Here is a 20,630-nt window from a genome sequence, read left to right on the forward strand (position 1 = left end):
GGTGTATAATGGGGCCTCCGGGGGCGTGGTGGATAATGGAGCCTCCGGGGGCGTGGTGGATAATGGAGCATCTTAGGGTGTGGGGCATAAAGGGGCGTCTGGGGACATGGTGCATAATGGGGCATCTGGGGCGTGGTGTATAATGGGGCGTCTTGGGGCATGGTGGAGAATGGGGGGCCTGGGGGCATGGTGGAGAATGGGGCCTCTGGGGGCGTGGTGGAGAATGGGGCGTCTTGGGGCATGAGGCATAAAGGGGCATCTGGGGGCGTGGTGTATAATGGGCCTCTGGGGGCGGGTGTATAATGGGACATCAGGGGGCGTGGTGAAAAGCGGGGTGTCTGGGGGCGTGGTGTATAAACGGGGCCTCTGGGGGCATGGTGTATAATGGAGCGTCAGGGGGCGTGGTGCATAATGGGGCGTCTGGGGGCCTGGTGTAAAATGGGGCATCTGGGGGCGTGGTGGATAATGGGGCGTCTGGGGGCGTGGTGGATAGTGGGGCGTCTGGGGGTGTGGTGGATAATGGGGCCTCTGGGGGCGTGGTATATAATGGGGCGTCTGGGGGCGTGGTGTATAATGGAGCGTCAGGGGGCGTGGTGCATAATGATGCGTCTGGGGGCCTGGTGTAAAAATGGGGCGTCTGGGGGCGTGGTGTAAAATGGGGCATCTGGGGGCGTGGTGCATAATGGGGCGTCTGGGGGCGTGTTGGATAATGGGGCGTCTGGGGGCATGGTGTAAAACGGGGCCTCTGGGGGTGTGGTGTATAATGGGGCATCTGGGGGCGTGGTGTATAATGGGCCTCTGGGGGCGTGGTGTATAATGGGGCGTCAGGGGGCGTGGTGCATAATGGGGCGTCTGGGGGTGAGATGCATAATGGAACGTCTGGGGGCGTGGTGTATAATGGGGAGTTGGGGGCGTGGTGCATAATTGGGCATCTGGGGGTGTGGTGTATAATGGGCCTCTGGGGGCGTGGTGTATAATGGGGCGTCAGGGGGCGTGGTGCATAATGGGGCGTCTGGGGACGAGGTTCATAATGGGCCTCTGGGGGCATGGTGCATAATGGGGCGTCAGGGGGCATGGTGTATAATGGGGCGTCTGGGGGCGTGGTACATATTGGGGCGTCTGGGGGCGTGGTGCATATTGGGGCGTCTGGTGGCGTGGTGTATAATGGACCTCTGGGGGCGTGGTGCATATTGGGGCATCTGGGGGGGGTGGTGCATATTGGGGCGTCAGGGGGCGCGGTGGATAATTGAGCGTCTGGGGGTGTGGTGCATAATGGGGCGTCAGGGGGCGTGGTGTATAATGGGGTGTCTGGGGGCGTGGTGGATAATGCGGCGTCTGGGGGCCTGGTGTAAAATGTGGCATCTGGGGGCGTGATGGATAATGGGGTGTCTGGGGGCGTGGTGGATAATGGGGCGTCTGGGGTTGTGGTGTATAATGGGGCATCTGGGGGAGAGGGTTGATGGGGGCTTGGGTGTTAGCAGTAGAGGTGGAGGAGATTGGGGTGCACGATCCTCTGTGGAGGGCGAGCCCACGGGAATTGTGATGGGTCGCATGTGGGAGTTGAGGGGTGGAAGGCGCGAACAGAGTGAAGCCAAGGGTGAGCAGCGAGGTGAGTAACAGCAAGATTCCTGAGATGAGAAAAACCGCCTTTGTTCCCCACAGTGGCCCTTTGTGGTGGGTTCTATTATCCCACCTAATCCCATTTTATCCCATCCTAGATCTCAGTGTATCTCTATATCTAACCCCTATCTATCCTATAATATTCCTCTAGCGATTACTACACAGAGAGGAAAATTAAACCTGAGGGCTGGAAGGTAACGTGGCCCAGGACCTGTAATTAGAAAGCCATGAGCAGGGTCTGAGCCTGTTCTGCCTGGATCTAGGGTCCGTACCTGTCTCCACTCTAAGATTACTTTTCACTTACCAGCCACCAACTGCCATTGTCAACATTTTTATTTCTTTCCTTTCAGCCTTAAGATGCATTTCTGCCTTTTAAAACAGACCTGTGACATATAATCTTATGATCTTTCCCATCAACCATTTTGAGAGCATTATTCAACACTCTTCATAACATCTTCCATGCAAACCATCATCTTTCAAATGTTTCTTTTCAAGAGGAGAAGACTTTTGAGCAACAGTGTTTGGGGGAGAAACAGGTAAACGGCCTAAGAAAGTTTCCTCAAGGGGAGGGGTAGCGGGGGAGAACAAATAAATGTTTTGTTTCCCTGATTAAATGTGTTTCTTTAAGATTTTCACTCAAATATATATACAGACATTTGAAAAATCTGTGATTTTACATAAAGCATCTTGTACATTATGTATTAGTAAACTATTTTAAGATTTACAGTGTTGTGTTAGTTTCAGGTGTACAGCAAAGTGAATCAGTTATACACATGCATATATCCACTTTTTTTTTTTTTTAAGATTCTTTTCCCACATAGGCCATTGCAGAGTATTGAGTAGGGTTCCCTGTGCTGTACCGCAGGTTCTTGTTGGTCATCTACTTTGTATATGGTAGTGTGTATATGGCATGTAGGAGCCTAGTTCCCCTACCAGGGGTTGAGCCCACACCCCCTGTAGTGGAAGCTTGGAGTCCGGACCACTGGACCTCCAGGGAAGTCCCCAGCCTAGCCTACCTTAAACATGCTCAGAATACTTACATTAACTTATAGCTGGGCAAAATCATCTTAACATAAAGCCTATTTTATTTTTTATTTTTTTAATAAATTTATTTATTTGTTTTTTTTGGCTGCGTTGGGTCTTTGTTGCTGTGCTAGGGCTTTCTCTAGTTGCGGTGAGCGGGGGCTACTCTTTGTTGCGGTGCGCAGGCTTCTCATTGCGGTGGCTTCTCATTGTTGCGGAGCACAGGCTCTAGGCACGCGGGCTGCAGTAGTTGTGGCATGTGGGTGCAGCAGTTGTGGCTCATGGGCTCTAGAGAGCAGGCTCAGTAGCTATGGCACACAGGCTTTTTGCTCCGCGGCACGTGGGATCTTCCCAGACCAGGGCTCGAACCTTTGTCCCCTGCATTGGCAGGTGGATTCTTAACCACTGCGCCACCATGGAAGTCCGTAAAGCCTATTTTATAATAAAGTGTTAACTACCTCATGTAAAAAAAAAAAGGAATTATTTACTTTAATTCTTCAAAATTACCTTCAAACTTCAAAACAAATCTTTAGGTCTGAGCTCTGAGCCATAGAGTGATTCACCTATTTCTTAGTATCTAGTTTGAACTTATAACATGTACTCTGCGTCATTGTTTGATTCTGGATCCCATTGTTTCAAGTAATGGAGACCCAATCAAGCTAGTTCAATTAATAATAAATAGTAGCTGTCTTAGACCGAGTTATCTACGGATTGAAGCAACCAGGAATTTTAAAACCTGAAGTTGACTTGGGAGGTGCAACCCCAGGGGCGCCAGAGTGGAGAAGAAGGAAGCTCTGCGGAGAATGATGAAGGCTGGGCTGTGAAGCACTGCACCTTGGTTCCTGCTTCGTGGGAGCCTGACAGACACAGCAGGTCTTCTAGGGACCGCCCCCCACCCTGCCCCCAGGCAGGTCCAACGGAGAAGCTGCACCTCTGAGGGTCCAGGATGCAGGAAGGAGGGCTTTGTGTGCCTGGCTCCTGTCATCCTTTGCCACTGATCGGAGTCTGTCCCCCGGGGCGCTGACTCTCTCTTTTGTAAGCTGTCAGGATGCATCTTCAGCAACTGCTCAGGAAGACTGGCGCAGCTGCCTGGGGTGGTGAGTTGGCAGGGTGGGCCCTGCCTTCCCAGAAAAGCAGGCTGTGTGGTAGGGAGAATCTAAGAGGTTCGTGAGATTTGTGACTGATGCATCGGAATAACATTGGCTGAGCACTCTTCCTGGATTATCTAACTGAAAGCTCATCGAACCCTCTGACGTAGCTAATTTGCACCTGAATTTATGGTTAGGGAAATTTAAAGAGTAAGAGGTGGAATGAAGGCAGACCCTACAACTCACACCTTAACCACTGTTCTTCCCTTTTGAAAGCTCTGGAAGAGCACACAGGGGCTTATTAAAATGAGGACATTCCAGGGGAGTAGTCAGTGGACTCTCCTGGGACAAAGGGTTGGGAGTTGGGCCCCCACTGGGAGCCAGGCCAACTCCAAGGTGTCAGAGTCATGGACCTTTGTGGCCTATCTGCTCCTTTCTGTGATTCTGTGATAAGCCCTTGTACTTACCCCGTGAGTCAGCTTCCTCCGCCCCTCCTTGTCTCTGACCAGTGCATAATCATAGCCTTCCTTCACTTCTGTGCCTTCTCTGAGCCCTTCTCTAACTCATGGCATCCTCTCAGACTTGACCCTCGCAGACACTATACTGTGTCCTGGTTTTCCATTTCTACGTTTCTTGGGGAAGCATTGGCCTGACATGGTTGTTAGAGTGTGTTGGTTGTAAACAACAGATTATTAAGTTCTATTTGAAATGAATTCATTAGAAACTATGGGTAGATCACAACAGCCCTGTTTGGAACTTACGGGACCTACGCATCTCCAGAGACCCTCCAGAGGGTGTCAGACGCAGGAGCCAAAGGACGCTCCATGTATGTGCCAGCCCTGGAGTGTTCTTTTTCTTTTCTGCCTTTGCGTAACATAGCCTGAAATTCAAAGTGCTTGAAAAGAGGAACTGATTGGCAGGTGTAAGTGATGTATGTACCAGCCCTTAGCTGTGTCAGGAAGTTTTACCAGGAAGTTGAAGGAGCTTCCAGTGATGCCTGGATTCAGTTTCCCTGCAGGATTGCACATGAGAAGGGAGATGATTACTCAGGAGGATATTAGGATGCTATAAGGAAGCTGGGTAGACAAAATAGGACAGATGTTTCCCATGCCCAGTTCACATTTTCACTCACCACAGCACACCACTCCTCATTTGTTGGCTGGTCTTTAATGGGCTATTCTGTAAAGCTGTGGCCAGCCTTAATATTGAATTACCGAAGATTGAGTTATTGAATTATTTACGTCACCACTTCCTTCCGTTTGCACATCCTAGACCTGATCGTGGAAAGTGACTCTGTTAGAACCATTTATGTCGGACAGCACTTTGGCACTACATTTCTTTATTTACAAACACCTCTGCAGCATTGGTCTTTGATTCACTACTCCAGCGGGGTACTGTGAGAGACACAGGATGCGATGTGATTATTGTCTCCTGGGTGCTGAGAATTGTATATGAGAAACATAATACACAATAAATATATAACGTGGTGATAATACAATGTAATATCAAACAGTGCATAATCTAAGATAAAAATATACGTGTATGGCGGTAGCAGGGTTGAGAGCTTAACTTGTACTAATGTAACAGGAGCTAAGTCTAATGTGTAATTAAGTCTTGAAAGAATATATTCCACCGTACTCTCTATAAATAGATAACCAACAAGGGCCTACTGTGCAGCACCGGGAACTCTACTCAATATCTTGCAATAACCTATAATGGAGAAGAATCTGAAAAAGAATATATATTGAACGTATACGTGTAACTGAATCACTTTGCTGTACACTTGAAACTACCACAACGTGGCAAATTAACTCTAATTCAATAAAAAAATAAACCAATTTTGAAAGGATACGTTTGACCTGGGAAAGAGATAATTTTTTGTGTGACAACTAGATGATTTATGTCCAGGCTAATTAATCTAAATTATAACTTTTTAAAATTTTGTTTTGTTTATTTATTTATTTATTTATGGCTGTGTTGGGTCTTCGTCTCTGTGCGAGGGCTTTCTCTAGCTGCGGCAAGCGGGGGCCACTCTTCATCGCGGTGCGCGGGCCTCTCACTATCGTGGCCTCTCTTGTTGCGGAGCACAGGCTCCAGACGCGCAGGCTCAGTAGTTGTGGCTCACGGGCCCAGTTGCTCCGCGGCACATGGGATCCTCCCAGACCAGGGTTTGAACCCGTGTCCCCTGCACTGGCAGGCAGATTCTCAACCACTGCGCCACCAGCGAAGCCCCTAAATTATAACTTTTGCTATGAATGTGTCCCAGAAGCTAGGCTGGAGATTGGTTTAGAGTCTGCCTCTCCTTCCGTGGGCTGGCGTACAGGTGTTGTCCCAGGGCGTCACCTTGGCCGCAGGCCTGCTCTGCACCTAGCAGGGCGGCCACAGCACTGCCATCTGTAAACTTGCAGGCCCGGTCCACCTGCCTTCTGCTGTCCTCCCACTGCTAATATCATGAAACGCCTCTGGCAGGATAAGTAACTTTATTACTAAGCTGTAAAATAGAGCAAGTTATTAATCTTGTATGAATTGTATTCTATCCCATTTTCCCCCCTCTAATGGGGAGAGGTCTCACTATGTTCTGTAAAACGTCTCCTTAAAACTTCTGAGTAGCATGTCTTGCGTGCACTGAGTTAGGAAGCCCCATTGCTGCCGGAATTTTGATTGGAAGCTTGTTTTAATAAGTTCAGGTTTACTTCTGAGTTGCTCATTTTCTTTCGGAATGCAATTGATTAAGGCAGCCTGAGTCTCAGCGGTAAGTCCAAGAAATTAGATTTTGCTGGGAAGTATAAAGAGACCCGCGATGATCAGACGCTGTGAGTGTTGTCAGGCCAGCACACGGCTTTGTTGGGGAGGTTATCGACACCGAAAGCTTTTGGAAATTGAGGTTTACAGGAGCAGGCCCAAGTCAGTGATGTTTGTTTCATCCTAGGTTTTTGAATAAGACGTTAGTTGGCCTGTTCTGGTATCACGTTACGAGGCCCAAGTTTAGCTGGGATACTAACCTCCTCAGCCACAGCAGAAGTTAAGTAAGAAAGGAGAAAAATAAAATCCCCTCCAGGTCAGTACGATTACTCTTTGAGGAACGGAGGCAGAACGGGGTCTTCAGACACCACAGACTGAGCCCCGTGTGATACGGGTTTATGCCCTTGGGCCACGCATAACTATGAGTTCAATTTTCTTCTTTCTCGATGTTTAAAGATGGAGAGTCTATCCTATCCTTTTTCATAAGTTGATTAAAAGACGCAACTCTCTGAAAAGCCTCAGGACGCAGGGGCGAATCCTGGCTTTTCCCCCAGCTCACGTGATTGTCAGCTTTGGGGCCCCAGTGACAGGAGACACCTGACTTATGATACTGACGTGCACAGTCCTTCCCCAGGCTGTGCCGGGGAGGGCACGATTCCCCGCTCACTGGCAGGGAACAGGCTGACACCCTTCTCTCTCACTAGCCAAGTGTCACGGTTGTGTGTTACTGGTGACAAACTTCAGTGACACAGCTCCAGCCGATGGTCATCCACCAGGTTTCTTCACCCTGCTGGGATCTGCCCCCCGGGCAGTCTGGCTGACCATGAATGGATCACTGATTTCTCTGGGTTCTACTTTCCTTACTCGTAGGCCTCTCCCAGATTAACAACTCTACAGGCATTATGGTAGCAGTGACCAAGCCAAATGAGGCCTCTGTATATTTATATCAGGCTAATGTAAGGAATTTCCATGCTTATTAAAATCTCACGGCTCTTCCAACACCAAATTCTGCATTGGACAGTTGCCCGGGGATACGATTTAGAGCGTGTAGTTATTCTCTCTGGTATTCAACTATATACTACAATATGTACTACAGGGTTATGGCTGCTCCCTTGAAAATATTCTTTCTTTAATGTCCATGTTGGATCTACCAGTCGTTAATGCATAATAAACACATCTATATTATGATACAAATATTAGTGTGGGCTAAATAAAAATGAACAGTTGCAATGCATGCCAGCTGTCAGGGCACTAGCCTATGAGTTCCGTGAGAGTCTAGCCTTTGGTCTGGTTTGTTCACATCCTCAGAGCCTGGCACAGAGGGGATGTCCAGTAATATCTGTTGAGTCAGTATATAAAGTAATGATGTCTTTTACTTTTTGTTTGATCAGACTCTTTGTTTACATGTGAAAAAAAAAACCCAACTTGAATGAACTTAAGCAGAAGGAAAAGATGCCATCATGTCACCAGTCGTGGGATGGAGGGTGGAGGCCTGGCCTCGGGAGAAATACTCAGGGACCCAAATCCACAGGCTTCCTATCTCCATCCCTCATCCCTGATTTGTTCCGTGTCCTCCACGAGGAGACTCAGGGCCACTGACAGCAACTCAGGTCACATTTCAGGTTCACCGTCAGGGAGGGACAAACTCCTTAGCTTTCGTCTGGCTCAGTTTTTACCCAAACTCATAGGGGCAGCGCAAGGTTCAGTAGAAGACCTTTTATCCAGAATTCGCTAGTTCATGTTTAAAAGCAGGTTAAAGAAGGGAAAACTTTAGAGGATATTTCTGAAACATTTCATTTTAACTTGAATTAATTTGCCAATCTTTTAATGTAAAGCCAAGACTTTTTTTTTTCCCAGTCTGGAAGTAGTCTGGATCTCTATCCTGTTCTTGAAAGAAACCAGACCTTCATGTATTATCCTGTTCAACAGTGATTTCTTTAAGATGGAGCAAAGACTTAGAGATACCTACAGTCAGTCGGGGGACAGAATCCTTCTAGATGTTTGAGTTCCCCTCAGCTGTGTATAGTGGTATTTCTCATTATTTATTTGACAGCTCTGTGTGTGTATGTGTGATTCTACTTCACCTACTTTTCCCCAAAACTTTCAGGATACATTTCACAAAAATAAATTTTTCATTTCTGCTGCACTCATTTTATATTTGCCTAGTGTTTAAAGAAATCACACACTTACAATAACTGTAAGTCTGGTGGGCATAAAAGAAACTGACTCTTGATTAGTATACAACACAAAAGGGGCGACAAGGGTGTAAACATTGTGAGCAATGCCAAGCAACCACAGTGCATAGCGGGCCCTGGGTACCAGCAGATCTGAGGAGGGGAATGAAGAGCATTGTTGAGTTTGACAAAGGTAACATCCCTGCCTTTGAGTCCTCACAGTATATGCAGGGACAGACACGCTCATATGAAATGTGTAGCACAGACTGTAACGGCATCTTAATAAAGAACAAAGGGGAGGGGATCGCTAATTCTGCGGTGAGGGGGCAGGTCAGTTGGACCTGCTTCTTTAGGAACAGCAAAGGGAGAAAGGAACAGCGAGGACCAAAGCAGGATTAGGGTTGGGGTATGTGAAAGGGCAGCAGACAGCTTGTGGCCACGTCCAACTACTGAAGGTCCCAGATTATAAAAAACTGAGGAAATGCCAAAACAAATTTATGAAAATTGCGATCTATTCTGAATGTTTACATTTAACAAAACCATGAACACCCACACCCACAAAAAGTGCTATTCACTGGGGATCACAGGATTTATTTTTATTATTATTTTTATTTTTTTATTTTTATTTTTTTTGCGGTACGCAGGCGTCTCATTGCTGTGGCCTCTCCCGTTGCGGAGCACAGGCTCCGGATGCTCAGGCTCAGCGGCCATGGCTCACGGGCCCAGCCGCTCCGCGGCACGTGGGATCTTCGCGGACCGGGACACGAACCTGTGTCCCCTGCATCAGCAGGCGGACTCTCAACCACTGCGCCACCAGGGAAACCCACACAGGATTTACTTTTAAAGGCCACCCAGGCCCAATGGGCCAGCAAATGGGGCATGTTTAAAATTACGTGACCAAGAGTTGAATGATGAATACCTTGTCGGTGTATTTCTGTGACTCTTGTGTCTAGTGTCATTTGGAGATAATCCCCACGACCCAGCTTTGACATGGTTATAGATGTTCCACCATCACTAGAGGGCGCTCCTCTAGGCATGCCTTCTCGCTCATATGCACGTGGAGCGTGGCGCTTTAAGGTAACAGGTCCCCTCTCCGAAAAGAGCTCTTAGCAGTCACAAGCCAATCGTTGCATTTTCCCTTTCTTTATATCCTTTTCCTTATAAGGCTGTGATCCTCTCCTAAAAATATCAAGTGGGTTCAGAATGAAATACTGAATTATTGTGAACCCATCAGACTGGATAACGAAATACTGAAAACTACCCTTAGTTGAGTCACTTGGTTTGTGGAATGATCTGGGCTTAAAGATAAAATTTTGGCTTAGGTTGAATATGAAAAATGTTCAAGAAAACACTCAACACTTGAGCTTTGCACAAATTCTGATCTTGATAAAGCATCCTAGAATCTCCCAGTTTCTGCTATTCTCCACGCTTCCACCACCATCACTCACCCTGACATAACCTACAAGGGATTTGGCCGGCGATGCCTCTTCCTGTGGTGCCATAGCTTTACCTGAACAGGTACGTGGTGATAGATGTCATAAACACACACAAACAGCACCAACATAAAAAGGCTGTGGTGTCTCAAAGAAAAAAATTGTGGGCTGAGTGATGCTAGCTGTCAAAGAATGTGATGATCAAATCTATCTTCTCTGTCCACACTTTCTTTTTTTTTATTGTATATTCCTGAGTTACTTTTTTTTTAATTTTTAAGAAGTTTATTTGTTTTATTTATTTATTTTTGGCTGCATTGGATCTTCGTTGCGTGCGCGGGCTTCTCACTGCGGTGACCTCTCCTGATGCAGAGTACGGGCCGTAGGCATGTGGGCTTCAGCAGTCGCGGCTCGCGGGCTCCAGAGAGCAGGCCTGGCGGTCGTGGCGCACTAGCCCAGCTGCCCCACGGCATGTGGGATCCTCCCGGACCAGGGATCGAACCTGCGTCCCCTGCATTGGCAGGTGGACTCCCAACCACTGAGCCACCCGGGAAGCCCCTCTGTCCACACTTTTTAAAGAAAAGAGGAGCATCCTTTTGGAAACATTATCAGGGAGAATAACCTTTAATTGAAGGAAGAATATCTGACAGTCATGGATGGAATTTTAAGAGGGATGGATGCTGTTATAATGAGCACCCATAAACTGGAAGAAATCATGAGGTACTTGACAGCTTTCCGTGCATTAGAACTTTCCTTTCAGCCTCGAGTCATAGAGTTTGTTTCTTTCAGGCCTGACCAGGCACTGACAGTGCTAACATGTTGACTCTCAACACGACTGACTGAATGGATTAAGGGAGATTTAAAAATAGACTTGACAGGGCTTCCCTGGTGGTGCAGTGGTTGGGAGGCCGCCTGCCGATGCAGGGGACACGGGTTCGTGCCCCGGTCCGGGAAGATCCCACATGCCACGGAGCGGCTGGGCCCGTGAGCCACGGCCGCTGAGCCTGTGCGTCCGGAGCCTGTGCTCCGCAATGGGAGAGGCCACAACAGTGAGAGGCTCGCGTACCACACACACAAAAAAGAAAACCAAACAAAAAAAACTTGACATTTCTAGGAGTCATGCAAATGTAAAATTGTTTGGAATTTTGATTTTTTTTTAACTTATCTTGACTAAATTTATTTTCCATAGGAATGAAAAGATCTAATAGAAATAACTCAATTATAGGATTTTACATTTCAATTATTGATCAGTAACGTGATAGGATTTTAAAAGCCAGGCAAAATGGTAGATGGGGTAGAGGTAATGACATGTGAAGGTCATCCTTTGAGATCCTTGCGTTAATGACAGACTCAGATGTCTGAATGGGCTTAGAGGTGATACTCTGGCTTTGTTTAAGAGAGGCAGTTGTGAGCCAAGGCCTGTGTGACCTGTCTGCATTTTTTAAAAACTGAAACAACAGAATATTTTATTCTATCTTTTATTTATTTTTTAAAATTTTATTTATTTTTTGGCTGCATTGGGTCTTTGTTGCTGTGCACAGGCTTTCTCTAGTTGCGGCGAGCGGGGGCTACTCTTTGTTGCGGAGCACGGGCTCTAGGCACGCAGGCTTCAGTAGTTGTGGCTCGTGGGCTCTAGAGCACAGGTTCAGTAGTTGTGGCGCACGGGCTTAGTTGCTCCGCGCCATGTGGGTTCTTCCCGGACCAGGGCTCGAACCCATGTCCCCTGCATTGGCAGGCGGACTCTTAACCACTGTGCCACCAGGGAAGTCCAACCTGTCTGCATTTACCACTTGTCCCTTTTGAGCTAAGGGTGTCCAGCTCTGCCCAGTGACAAAAGAAAGCACGTAGCTATTTTGTTTGTTTGACTCATGATGAATGGATTGTGAATGGAATGGTGTGAATGGAATTGTAAATAAACATCTTGCTCTAGATGTTTCTCCTTTGTTTCTACCTCTTCTAAGTTGTTTTGATGGAGATAAACTTTACATTGTAGCATGTGTTGCTACTGCCTGCTTACCAGCACTGGTTTTACAGATATTAATCTATTTTCAGGTGAATGTGGTAGTTCAGCAAGGGCATTCATTTTTACTATGACCCACAATAAGATATTTATTATATACCAATATATATAAATATAAATTTACAACAAACATATTCACATAAACATCTCTATATATTATATAAATACTTGTATAATATAAATAATATTTATATAAATATATATACAAATTCTGTAAACATACATATGAAACAAAAGTCTCACAAAACAAACTTTATTCTTACCACTAGTGATGCTCTCTGACAGGGACGGATAGTGTGTGTAGGGCCCCCAAATCAGTGTGTCAGCGGCATCCCGGCAGCTCAGTCTCTTACAGTCCCACAAAAGAGACGCTGTGCCGGCCAGCAAGAGTAATTCCCACACCAGGCCAACTTCCAGAACCAGGGTCCAGCCATGGGGCTCCTGGGTTACCCAGAAGCATGAGTCTTGGGGGCATATGATTGACCCTCGGTGGGGTGGAGGGCTGCAGAATGGAGCCCCCCAAAGGGATGGGGAGGGGATGGGTCCCTGTGGTCCACAGCAGGCCCCGGCTGTGATGGTTGTAGGCTCGGTGAGGAATCCCCTCCAATGTGTGTGTGGAGGAGCTGAGAGTTTTAACAAAACGTCTTCCGACTCTCTAGAGGGACAGTTTCCAATCTTTGTGTGCCTTTCTGTCTTTCCGTTTGGTGTCCTGGGAGAAGAATTTAGTCAGCCCAGTTTGAATGAAGTGTCTATGCCTGTACTAATCAGCTGTGGACAAGCACTTAGCCTCCTGCAGTCCAGAAATGACCATGTTCTATGACAAACTTCCTGCATCACAGGGGCTAGTTTGGGGAGCTAGGCAGCCACCCCAGGTGGCATCCATGAGAAATACGAATATCCTTGGGATTTTGGATCCCAGTGCTAAGCTTCTCAAGGGCTCTCCAGGGTGTACTGACAAGTAGGAAGTAGTATCTGATTTTGCTGGAGGAGAATCCAAGAAATAAAAGGATGGGTGACTTACTCAGAGTGTCACGGGCTGTCTGTGGAAGGGCCAAGGCTAGATCCACGGTTCCATGTTGCTTGCTCAGCACAGTGGACCCAGAAACCTTACTGGTATTAACACTGCTTTGTTCATGTCATTAAAAAAGCACCCCTACATAATCCTAGTTAGTGTGATGTTCTCCAAAAAGTTATGTTCACAGCTACATGTACAGTATTGTAATGGCTTGTTTGATCATTCACTCTGGTACGCACAGGAGTCCAGCTGTCTCTAATTTCCTATGATAGGGACAGCATTTCCCTTCTTTCATCCTCAGAGGTTTTTTGTTTGTCCTTTATATTCCTCAGAAATCTAGAATAGTGGCTCTGTAGTGACAACAGTACAGCAATTTGTGCTCCTTCAAAAGGATGCAGTACAAGTAAAAGCCATGACTCTGTGTTAACAGAAGTACATGTGACACCTAATGTATTTTACTCTGATCCTCATGCCCATGACTCTGGCTTCTGCAGAATTATGTGTATAAAAGTAAAATTTTAAAATGTGCAATAGACATTGGTCAAACTGGAAGAAAAGATTTTTATGCTTAAAAAAAATTAGAGTCAGTGGGGTTACGCCCATGGGCATTTGGGGAGCATTAACTGCTATTAGTTGAGGATATTGGCAGCTCCAAGCTGCGAATTCTATAACCCTCTCTGGGTCACTGTCCTGGTTTCTCAGTAAACAGATTTCTTAGTAAATAGATAAAACCCAAGACAAGAGCCCTCACTTGGTCTAAATCATTACGATGACCATCAGGATCTACCCCATTAGATCTCTACAGTGAAGAATATTGCTTGAAGATTTTGTGTGTGTGTGTGTGTGTGTGCGCATGCGTGCGTGCACGCGCATGTGTATTTCAGAACAGATGCCTTCATTCAGAATGAAGGTGACTGCTCCTTTTAGAAAAAGAAAGAAATGTAAGTAAGGAGCTCAGGTGGCCAGGAAGGAACTTTGCTAGAGGTAACAACTGTTTTGTCAGAAGTTAGTATCTGGTTGTCATCATCGCAGAGAAATCTGTGGTTTCTACTTCAGAAGTCTGAGCACAGCCTTTCACTCTCCTCTGTTGTTTATTACCACTACCTGGCTCTCCATAGAAAGGGTTTCAAATGATCTAATATTTTCTAAAACTTACTGGATTTAATTCTCCCCTTGGTGGCTGAATAGACAGCAGCCTATACGTCTGTTGCCCTCCCCAGCCCCCAACAAAAAGCTCTCTCCAAGTTTTCCAAGGATGAATTTGAGCTGCTTCCTAAAATGATCATACAATACTACCAGTGACTGAGAAGTTGAGAGTACCGAGCATGAGTTTTTCCATCAAAGTAAGAGCCAAGTACATTCAAAGGACATTTACCGGCAGAGGGAGAGAGTTCTGTATGTGTCCTTAAGCCGTCTGCTGTTAATGAGTCTACCCTTCCTTCTGGGGAACTTGCTTTACCTTGGAAGGACCTGCCTGTTCCAGCATGCCAGCGGGCTGGAGGGCTGGTCTGTGGATTGATCTGCTGGTTCTCTCGCAGAAGCCCTTTTCACGTTTAAATTGAGCCTGGAAACAAGATCCACCTGCCGAGGGAAGAATTCAGAGTGCAGGGCTGAAGTTGGTGATAGCAGAGCACAGATGTCTGGGGGTGTCTAGACAAATTATCCCAACTCACCATAAATACTCCACTGGATTCAGGGGTAAAGTTTTTCCTTTCTGAGAATAGTTTCCTGTAAAGCGCAAGTCATGAGGGTTTGGCTTTCTACGGACATATTCAATGGTCCCCCAGGCGGGATGGGAATGTCTCCTTAGGAAGACATTACATCCAGGTTGAGCTCTCAACAAACTGTTTCCAGTCTTTGGTCTAATTAAACTATACACATTTTGGGGGGAATAAAATAGAGATGCTGACATGCCAGCATTTATGCTGCTGATACAAAAGTTCTGAGCTCAGCTGATATAAGTGGTGCTGACATAAACCTTCTCCTTGAGAACAGCTGCTAGAGGTACTTTTCCACAATCTTCCAGTGGATTAACTTGAAGCATCATCTGGGCTGAGAGTTGGAGCATCCACCAGGAGATTTGGCCCCCTGATATGAAAAAAATAACCTATTGCTTGTTCGATGACTTACTTTGTTCATGGAATAACTCCTTAAATTAGAGCATGTTTTTTTTTAAAGTTCAGTATCAGATGAAAATGCAGTTCTGATTATCTTTGTATGAGAGGCTTAGTTTGCAGGGATCTAACAATGACTAAAGCCCCTTTAGTTTGGGGTGGAAAGTTTTATAACTTTGTATAAAATAAGTTAGTTCATGATACAGATTTCATGTTCACAACTGCTGAGTTCACTGACAATTAGTTGCCTCTGTTGATAATTCTGTAGATGAATGTGATGAAACCTATAGGTCTTCAGGCAGACACACACTCAACATAATACACATATACTTAACGGGTCTAGGACCTCCTGAAGTCACCTTGCAGCCCAGGTCAAGACCTTCCTTGACTAGTTCCATTACATAACCAGAGATGGTGTTTGCCACCTACATTTGGGGGTGCATTATCCCCAGTAAGGCTTTTAGAAGCTATCTTTACCCATAGTAACTTTCTTTAACATTGATAATCAAGGACTGTGTGCTTAGCAGGATGTACTGGCAATTGGAGGTATACTAGTTCAAATCTTCCGAGAAGCTAATGCCAAGACAGGGTTAGACATGCAATAGTATCACTGGAGGGGTGCCTGTGAAGGAGAAACGAGAGGGGGCAGGAGGGGGCAGGTGAACCTTCAGACCTGGAAGTAGATCTGGTGCCTTTGAAAGCAGAGAGGGAAGGAAGGCTTGGACAGGAAGAGTCTACACTGCAGTGCTTTCTAGACAGTCCCAGCCAGCCAAATGGAGTCCTGGAGCGAAGGCTCTGTGTTAGAGGAGGTCCACGCTGAGCAGGCTGGCTGACCTCTAGGAACCCCGCCTGCCCCACCTTCGCCTGGATACAGATAGCCATGCGTGCTGGGCCAGATTTCAAGATGCTGGAGGCTGTCAGTCAAACACGTTCCCCAGGCAGGGTTTCTTGGAAGGGGATCTAAGCAGTGGTCTCCACGGCCACCACGCTGGGATAAGAGGGTCTTTGTCGGTGCCAAAGTGCATGCCCTCCTTTTTTCTCCTGCTTCCTCACGTTTTGAGAGCTGCGACTCTTTGGCCAGTGTGACTCTTCCCCACCAAAGCATCACACAGGGACAGGTAATATGATATCGTAAAATTGTGGCTTAGTTTCCTGTCTCCGTATAATACTGTAGCCACTTTAATTATTCAATAAGGGAGTTGGGTGGGGTGAACATTATCCACAGAGGTTAAATACATGGCTTTTTACCATAACCTTTACCTTTTGTCTTGGGGCAATAGACAACGTCATCATCAAAATGACCGCTTGCTGTTTTAAGTGTAGAGCCCAGAATACTGAGCAACAGAAACCAGGCTAATATACCCAGTGTCTCTCAGCTTGTGGTCTCAGTGGAATTATGTCGTTAGACTGGTGTCCAGGTGTTTTTTTTTTTTTTAATCTCCCTCCCTGCCTCAACCAAGACCCTGTGGGCTTTCACCTCCTTTCTTTCACTTCCCCAAAAGGCAGGTGGAGGATGCCCTTTCCTAAATGGTATAGCAGAAGTTGAACCGCTCTCCCCAGGACTCTATTCTCTGGGGAATGAGATGCTTCAGATGCATCTGGGAGAAGAGAGGGGTTCTTAGAGGGGAAAGTAGCCAAGATGGGGGATGCTGAAGAGGGGTCCTCTGTGGCAGGAAAGTGAAACACTCCTGGGACTCGGGCATTTGTTGATTATTCATTTACACATGCTACAGCTGTGGGGCAGTTAGTATGTGCCAGACCCTGTTCTGGGTGCTAGGGACCCATGAACGAACTAAATAAACATTCCTGCCCTTTTGTAGCCTACATTCTATTGGGGAGACACTAACGTGTACATAAGCATTAAACAAAATCTACCAGTAAATTATATATCTAAGTAAATAGGTTACATATAGAATACAGCTTTTCTTAAAATTGGCTTTTAGCAGGAATTAGCAGAAGCAGAAGTCCCTTCCCTCTGTTTTCTTAGCCCCTTTTAGGGTCTTTCATCTTGGCTGCCTGTTCTTTCCCTGGGAAGGAAATACTTCCTTTGTAAAAATCCATCAAGTGTAATTTCCAGGAAGTCACTGACAGAGTGAGATGACCCTGAATATATTATTTAGTTAATATCTTTGATCTCTGAAAAGCCTGTTTTTTATCCAGATCTTAATAAGTTTCCCCAAATCAGTTCAGCAAATGTACTGAAAATATAATTGGCTAAACCCAAATTAAAACACCCAGGTCTTCATTCTAAATTCAGGAGAATAAACCTACCAAGATGGGCGTGGACTGGATACAGATGGCCCCGAGTCCCATTGATATGATCTAAAATCCATCTAAACCTATGAGCTCCTCTGTAATAACTAGGCAATGAGACAAAAAAAGTACTTAAACTGCGAGGAAGGCAGACATTTCAGTCCTCCCTTTGCTACACTAAACAATACAGCCTGCAATCCAGAGTGACAGAAGGAGAAAGCCAAGTGAGAACTGAGGGCTTCAAGAGTGGAGGACTCACAACGCAGCCCTGACGCCAATTCAGGGTCCAGTTCCACAGCAGATAGGCGGATACCACACCTGCTGGATTTAATGGAAGCCTCTTTCCTTTCCTTTTTCTTTTCTTTCTTTATTTCTCTTTTCCTTCCTTCCCTCCTTCCTTCCTTCTCTCTCTCTCTCTCTTTTGGAAGGGTCTCTTTCAGTTCTTCTGGGTTCATCTTTTTAGCAAAAAACTAAAAAAATCAGTTGCTTCATTTTAGAATTGAATGATATACTTTAAAAGAGAGTATAGATTAATCATCAAACTATCAATACTTTTCGCTCCAACTTCAGGCCTATACATAGATTCTATTTTTAACTACTTCAATTAAAAAAGCAAAAATTATCTTAGTCGTTGTGGGCAATTGAAACTTTAATGAAACTTAAGTCAATATTCAATTAAAGGACAAAGGAGGTCACAATTAGAAATAATTTACGGAATGAGTGGAAACAGCCCTCACCCCTGCTGTAACCAAACATAACATTTTGAAGAGCAGGTCACACTCAGTGTCCTCCCTCCCTCCCTCCCTCCCTCCACTGGCTCCATCTTCACCCTGTCTGGTGAGGGTGCCGTCTCTGGGGCCACAATGACCACGGCTCCATCTTCACCCTATCTGGTGAGGGCGCTGTCTCTGGGGTTACCCTGAGTGTCTCCATCGGTCCTCCTCCGGTTCATCCTCAACATCCTGTACCTTTGGCCTCCTGCTCTCTTAGAACTGCTCTCCTTCCTTGGCTCCTGTGACTCTGTGTTTTCTTAGATACCTTCATCTGGCTTTTTCCAGATTCTTTTACTGCCTTCTCTTCTTTTTCTCGTTCTTAGAGACAGAACACCAAACTCAGTCATTGGTCCTTTTCTCTTTATAGGACCCACTCTGCCGTTTCCACTGCTGTGCTTTAAGCTCTGAACTTTTCAAAGGCATCAGCTCTGAATACACACCTGTCTGTGAAGCATCTACCAGTGGGTGGTCCCCTGGATATCAAGTTTAGCGTCTGAAAGAGAAATCACCTCCTAGCCCATTCCTACTCTTCCTGTGTTTTCAATCAATATCCTGTTTATGTTCTCTCATCTCTTAGGTCAGAAAACGTGGTCAAATCATCTTCAGGTCCTTCTCTCTCATTCCCTACATTCAATCACCCAACTAATCTAATCTAATCTCTTCATAATTTATAATTTCCATTCCTAATGCCACTTTCATATTCAGGCTCACATGAGACTTTCACTGGCTTCTTATTATAAAGACCTTTAATTGGAATTCCTTTCTCTCTGTCCCTTTCTTTCTTTAAGAAATACTCATCTATTTCCTATTAGGTTTCAATATTGTGCTAGAATCTTGGGAAACCAAAGGAATTAGACCAGGTTCCTCACTGGAGGAGCCTGCCTGTGCAGGGGAAAGAAGGGTGTGACCGATGCTCTGGGAGCTTCACACGGGTGAGCATGGTCCTAAGTGGCCCAGAGGGAGGGGCATTTGTTTAGTTTACAGGACGTGGGCAGAGGGGGTTAGTGAGGGCTTAATGGACAAGGTGGCTCTGGGGCTGGGGCTTGGGGATGGCCAGGACTTCACCGGGTGGAGAGTCATAGTGGGGGTGAGAAATGCACAAACTCACGGGGACCTGGTGGTATTGGTGTCACTGAGCACAGGCTGTGCAGTGGGCGGCTGGGGGCGGGAGGAGGGAAGATGGGCTGGGCCAGACCACGAGGTGCCTCCAAGGAGGCGGAGTGTTTGTTCTGTAGATGGTTTGGACTTGTTGGTGTCGTGTCCTACGTCTAACTATACACCACCTTCTGAGTAGAATCAACAGACCGACGCTTGAATCCAACCTGTTTTCTCCAATTCCAAGACCCTGTCTGATTTCTGGCTCTATTCTTGGGGGCTGTTGGCCAAATCCCAAGTTTATAAAAATAAGAACATCTCCGTATCCAATTCCTACATTTAAATTCATGATCTTTTCCCTCTCTTATGGGAAACAAGATTTGGCAAAATGTAGTGGTGTCAGGATCCTTGTGCAAACTTCCCCGAAGACAATCTATCGATCTATATCTATAATTTAATGAAATTAAATATATATTAAATTCATAAATAAATGAATATATAAATATATCCATTACACATGTACATAATGAAATATGAATTTTCATTAAATTTTCACTAAGGTTCTGTGAGAAGACTCCCTGTGCAGAAACTTTGCTTGCTTGTTTTGGCTGCTACAGAATGCAGAGGTGTTTCCATGTTGGCCCAGCCTCAAGTAACAGGATGAGTAGCCCATCATCTCTGCCCTGAAGGATGGGATGAGGAGAGACAGAACACCTGTCACTTGGCCTGGATGTGGGTGGGAAGCAAAGCCCTCTGGTCTTGCCTGTTCTGGAGGCAGGTGCCACGTCCCCTCAGTGGACCCTGGGCCATTGAAGTCCCCCACATTGGCAGAAAAACTCAAAAGCAGGCTGCTAGGGTGCACTCTTGCCCTGCATAGAAAATAAACAGAGCTGCAGGACAGCCCTTTATCTGGTTTCATAATGTCCCTTGGGGTTTGCAAATTTGTCTTATTATTTATGACACAGAATCACACTAGGCCTGTCTTAGAAAAGGAGACATCACTAATTTGGAGAAGGTTTTATTTTATTTTACTTTATTTACATTTTTAATTGAATTATAGTTGATTTACAATGTTGGGTTAGTTTCAGGTGTACAGCAAAGTGATTCAGTTATACACATGTATATATAATCTATTCTTTTTCAGATTCTTTTCCCTTATAGGCCATTACAGAGTATTGAGTAGAGTTCCCTGTGCTATACAGTAGGTCCTTGTTGGTTATCTATTTTATATATAGTAGTGGGTATACGTTAATCCCAAACTCCTGATTTATCCCTCTCTCCCT

At 45.8% G+C, this 20,630-nt stretch overlaps 1 protein-coding gene across 1 annotated transcript in view; it reads right to left on the reverse strand.

Moving 5' to 3' along the window:
• Window positions 1-310: 310 nt before the first annotated feature.
• The window catches only part of LOC132499877 (uncharacterized), a 39,164-nt gene continuing 18,844 nt past the window's right edge, over window positions 311-20,630 (reverse strand). The window contains exons 4-5 of the mRNA XM_060114555.1: window positions 18,448-18,570; window positions 311-1,443 (exon numbers count right to left, since the gene is read on the reverse strand). Coding sequence (XP_059970538.1) covers window positions 311-1,443; window positions 18,448-18,570 — 1,256 coding nt within the window. The remainder of the gene's footprint in view (window positions 1,444-18,447; window positions 18,571-20,630) is intronic.

The sequence above is a fragment of the Mesoplodon densirostris genome, chromosome 12 (genome assembly GCF_025265405.1).
Source record: "Mesoplodon densirostris isolate mMesDen1 chromosome 12, mMesDen1 primary haplotype, whole genome shotgun sequence".
Classification (NCBI taxonomy): domain Eukaryota; kingdom Metazoa; phylum Chordata; class Mammalia; order Artiodactyla; family Ziphiidae; genus Mesoplodon; species Mesoplodon densirostris.